This window comes from Elephantulus edwardii, unplaced genomic scaffold (assembly GCF_000299155.1).
Source record: "Elephantulus edwardii isolate Elephantulus edwardi_28Jun2011 unplaced genomic scaffold, EleEdw1.0 scaffold00094, whole genome shotgun sequence".
Lineage (NCBI taxonomy): Eukaryota > Metazoa > Chordata > Mammalia > Macroscelidea > Macroscelididae > Elephantulus > Elephantulus edwardii.
The window spans coordinates 7809725-7813844 of NW_006399844.1; the positions used below are offsets into that span (position 1 = coordinate 7809725).

At 49.0% G+C, this 4120-nt stretch overlaps 1 protein-coding gene across 1 annotated transcript; it reads left to right on the forward strand.

Moving 5' to 3' along the window:
* The first annotated feature begins 401 nt into the window (after window positions 1-401).
* ERAL1 (Era-like 12S mitochondrial rRNA chaperone 1) lies at window positions 402-3802 on the forward strand. The gene is made up of 10 exons (XM_006890968.1): window positions 402-696; window positions 1537-1664; window positions 1745-1822; window positions 2224-2270; window positions 2443-2504; window positions 2632-2744; window positions 2838-3071; window positions 3211-3360; window positions 3483-3563; window positions 3680-3802. The coding sequence occupies exons 1-10, from the start codon at window positions 414-416 to the stop codon at window positions 3800-3802; spliced, it is 1299 nt and encodes a 432-aa protein (XP_006891030.1). The 5' UTR covers window positions 402-413.
* Window positions 3803-4120: the final 318 nt, after the last annotated feature.

Sequence of the window (4120 nt, forward strand, 5' to 3'; positions counted from 1 at the left end):
AGATAAGTTGGCCTCTATGGGACGCAGTGCAAGCTCTCACGCTCAGTGTGGTCGGACAACGGAGAAGATTTCAGCCGCTTCGCCTCGTGGGAGATGTAGCATTTTAGGAGCAGAACTAGAAGCGCCTTTTTTTTTTAAACAAAACTGTGGCAAGGGAAGAAGAAAACACAGTGTATATGGGAATAAAAAAAATTTTTTTTAAATTATTAGGTTCGAACAGACTCTACGATTCCCCTTTCCCTTAGCCTCCGTGAACTTCCGGAGAGCAGGAGGGGTTCGTACTGGCCCCACCTCCTGCAGCCAGGTCCGGCCTCTCTGTTTGGGTTTACCTAGCTCCCGCCCACTCTTCCGCGTTTCTGCCTGTCTAATCGTAATGCAGTCCTAGCTGGCTCCCAGAGTGCGTTGCGGCAATAATGGCGGCCCCCGGCAGGCACGGGTTTTGCGTGGTTCGCGCAATGCTCGGGGTCTTGCCGCTGGGTCCTAAAGCCGCAAGAGACTCGGCTCGCCGTCACCCCTCGTTCTTGGGGTGTCAGCGGCGGTGCGTGTCATCCGCCACAGGAGCTTCTTCCTCAGGTCCATGTCTGTCCTCGGCCCCTCGCCGTTGTGACCAGGGCTCTGCCCTGGATCGCTTCCTCGGATTCGCTCAGCAAGACGGTTCCCTGGCTCCGTGTGCCCCCGCAGTGTCTATGCACAGAGGTAAAGGGCTCATACAGACTTGTCTGGGGACTGTCACTCTTTAGCACTGAAGGTTCGGCACCGGAGGCTCTTTCAATCGCTAATAACAACCTTGGGACTGTTTTCCAAAAAGCAGTCATGACCTGAGCGTTTGGGTGGGAACTAACACGTTCGTTCTTTTGGTTTTGTTTTTGGTGGTTTTGTTGTTGTTGTTGTTTTGTTTGTTTTGGGGGGTTTTTGTGCATGTACCGTCAAATCAGATCTGACTGGTACAGGAGGAAATTGCCCCTCCTTCTCCAGGAGAGCATCTGGTGGATTCAAACCGTGCACCTCTGCGATTGCAGTGCAGCTTCTTGCCACTAGGCCACGCGCTCGTAACCAGAGATGCTCACAAAAGAGCTTGAGTTCAAAACGCTTTAGGTCAAGAATCAGCCCTCACAAGAGGAGCAATCTTGATCCACTAAATATTTGACACACTAAACTACACCTCCATTTCTGGGGTAAATACAGCCCCCCCCCCCCCCGTTCTTCAAAAGGGAAAGCTGGAAAAAGGCTTGCAGACTGAGAAAGCTTGCAGAACTTTTTAGCATCCTTTGGGTGAGGAGATAGTTAGAATTGAGAGGAATTTCTGACCTTATCTAGTCTACTTTTACATATGTCCATACATTTACCAGATCCTGCTACCATCACTAGGTATCATTTAAATGCCAAAACTAAGACACAGACCCAGGATTTAGTGTCTGTCTTGTACACTAGTCAGGTTACTGTCTTTGGGAGTGGATAGGACCAAATATCTGACAGAATCTAGATTCTATTATTTCTCATTTCCGTTCTCTTTCCTCGTGCCCCCACACTCCTCAGATGAGCAAGATCTCCTCTTGATCCATCGTCCTGACATGCCAGAGAACCCCCGAGTGCTACGAGTGGTCCTCCTGGGAGCCCCAAATGCAGGGAAGTCTACCCTCTCCAACCAGCTGCTGGGTCGGAAGGTACGCTTCACTCTTGGCCCCATGCTCTTGTTATCTCGGACTTTTTATTTTGTGTTAATGGATGGTCTTTGTTTTGGTAGGTGTTTCCTGTTTCTAAGAAGGTGCATACAACTCGTTGTCAAGCACTGGGAGTCATCACAGAGAATGAGGCCCAGGTGGTGGGTATCTGCAAAGGATGTCCTTGAAATAGACTAGAGGTTGAAGCTAAGAGAATCTCCTTACCATTAACCCTGAAGGAAAAAAATTCTTAGACTCCATTATGTCTGGTCACCCTCTTATTTAGGTTTGGTGTAATTTTGTCTACCTTTTCCTGCTCCTTCCAGCTTCTAAGTAGAAAGGTCTCATTCCCTTTATTCTGCCCATATATTCACAGTCATTAACTTTTCCCTGGATCCACCTAGAATTAAAACAAAGGTGGAGAGTAAAACTAGAAAGAAATATAAAGTCATCTGTAACTTCGCCATGAAGGGAAGGGCAGGCATCTGGCATCTGCCCCTTCTTCCTCCCGAGTCATAGTCTTTATTCCTGGGATTTGGACATCTCTCTTTTCTCATTTTAGATTCTACTTGACACACCTGGCCTCATTGGACCCAAAAAGCAGAAGAGGTAATAGTTGTGGAAACAGGTGGTGGGAGAACGTGTTTCAGTGGAGTTGGAGAGACTCAATAGTTAATGGTTTAGGAACATTCATGCGCATACCCACTACTCACATAACCCATCCTTCATCAGAAATGTCTTTGCCAGGAAATCCTTCCTCCCATACTGTCTTGTCTTTCAGGCACCATTTGGAGCTCTCTTTGCTTGAGGATCCCTGGACGAGCATGAAATCAGCTGATTTAGGTCAGGATCAGCATGGGAATCTGAATGCCCTAGACCCTCAATACTAGTAGTTCAGGAGATAGGGATTGACCAGAATCAATATCATAAGTTTTTTTTCCTCACCACCCCCCATGTTGCCAACTTTCAGCTGTGGTTCTTGTGGATGTCTCAGACAAGTGGACTCGAAAAGAGCTCAGTCCCCACGTGCTCCAGTGCTTGACCCAGTTCTCTCAGGTTCCTAGTATCCTTGTTATGAATAAGGTGAGTACTCCCCACCTGGGAGGGGGGGGTCTCCTTTTCTTGAGGGCCTTCATCCCTCTGTGTACACTCCCTCTGCCCATTCCCCATACACAGGTAGATTGTCTAAAGCAGAAGTCAGTTCTCCTGGAGCTTACAGCAGCGCTTACTGAAGGTGTGGTCAATGGGAAGAAGCTCAAAATGAAGCAGGCCTTCCATTCACAACCCAGCCCAGAAGCTATGGTCCCAGACACAGAACCTGTGAGAGGCCATCAGAGGACTGGCTGGCCCCACTTCCAGGAGATCTTCATGTTATCAGCTTTAAACCAAGAGGACGTTAAAACACTTAGGGTACATTAGCTTTGGGCATAGCCTACCCTTAATTTTTACTAGTTAAAAAATGGACTTAGATTTGCCTCTGGAAACAAAATTAAGAAAGGTTTGGTTGTTACTGAGATGTCTTATCTATTCCCCTTGTATCCATCCACAGCAATACCTCTTGGCACAGGCTCAGCCAGGGCCCTGGGAGTTCCACAGTGGAGTCCTCACTACCCAGACACCTGATGAAATCTGTGCCAACATCATCCGGGAAAAGCTCCTCGAGTACCTGCCCCAGGAAGTGCCCTATAATGTGCAACAGGTACAGGCACATTGAGGAGGTCTGGAGGCTCTGCATTAGCCACAAACCCAGAGCAGATAGCAGGGTTCCAGAGAGGCAGGGTTCTAAGTCTCACTGACTGATTTTGATATTTTCCTGTGTAGGAAACTGAGGTGTGGGAAGAAGGGGCAAGCGGCCAGCTGGTAATCCTACAGAAGCTTCTGGTGTCCAAAGAATCTCATGTGGTGAGTGGAGCAAGGCTTAGTGGAGAGATCGCTGCTCTGTTAGAGGAAGGTTCTTACTCTGCTTCTTGAGGGCTCCCTGAGTCTCACCATGTCCCTCTCTTCTCTCACACCCTCAGCGGATCCTGATTGGTCAGAAGGGGATGCTGATCACCCACATCGCACAGGAGGTGAGCCGTGACCTCATGAACATCTTCCTCTGTGATGTTCAGCTCCGCCTCTCTGTGAAGCTCCTCAAGTGACTGCCCTCTGCTGCCCCTCAAAGGGCATCATCCCAACTCGAGCTGCTGACAAGAGCTGTTGACCAAAATGGTCCCTACTGAGGGACTTACAGGACTGGTGAGGAGTGTGGACATTAACTGCTGGCTAGTTGGTCTAGCATGGCTCTTCCTCTGCCATGTCTCTAGTTGGAAGAAGGAGCTGCATTAGTTCGGCTCCATAGTTCCTCTGCCAGGGCTGCAATTACTGAGGTCTCAGGAGTTGACCTCTAGGTGGGACCAGTGCCCTCTTGCCCTCCAGCTGGCATTGTATCCAGAGTTTCTCCTGTAGTCGCCACTCGT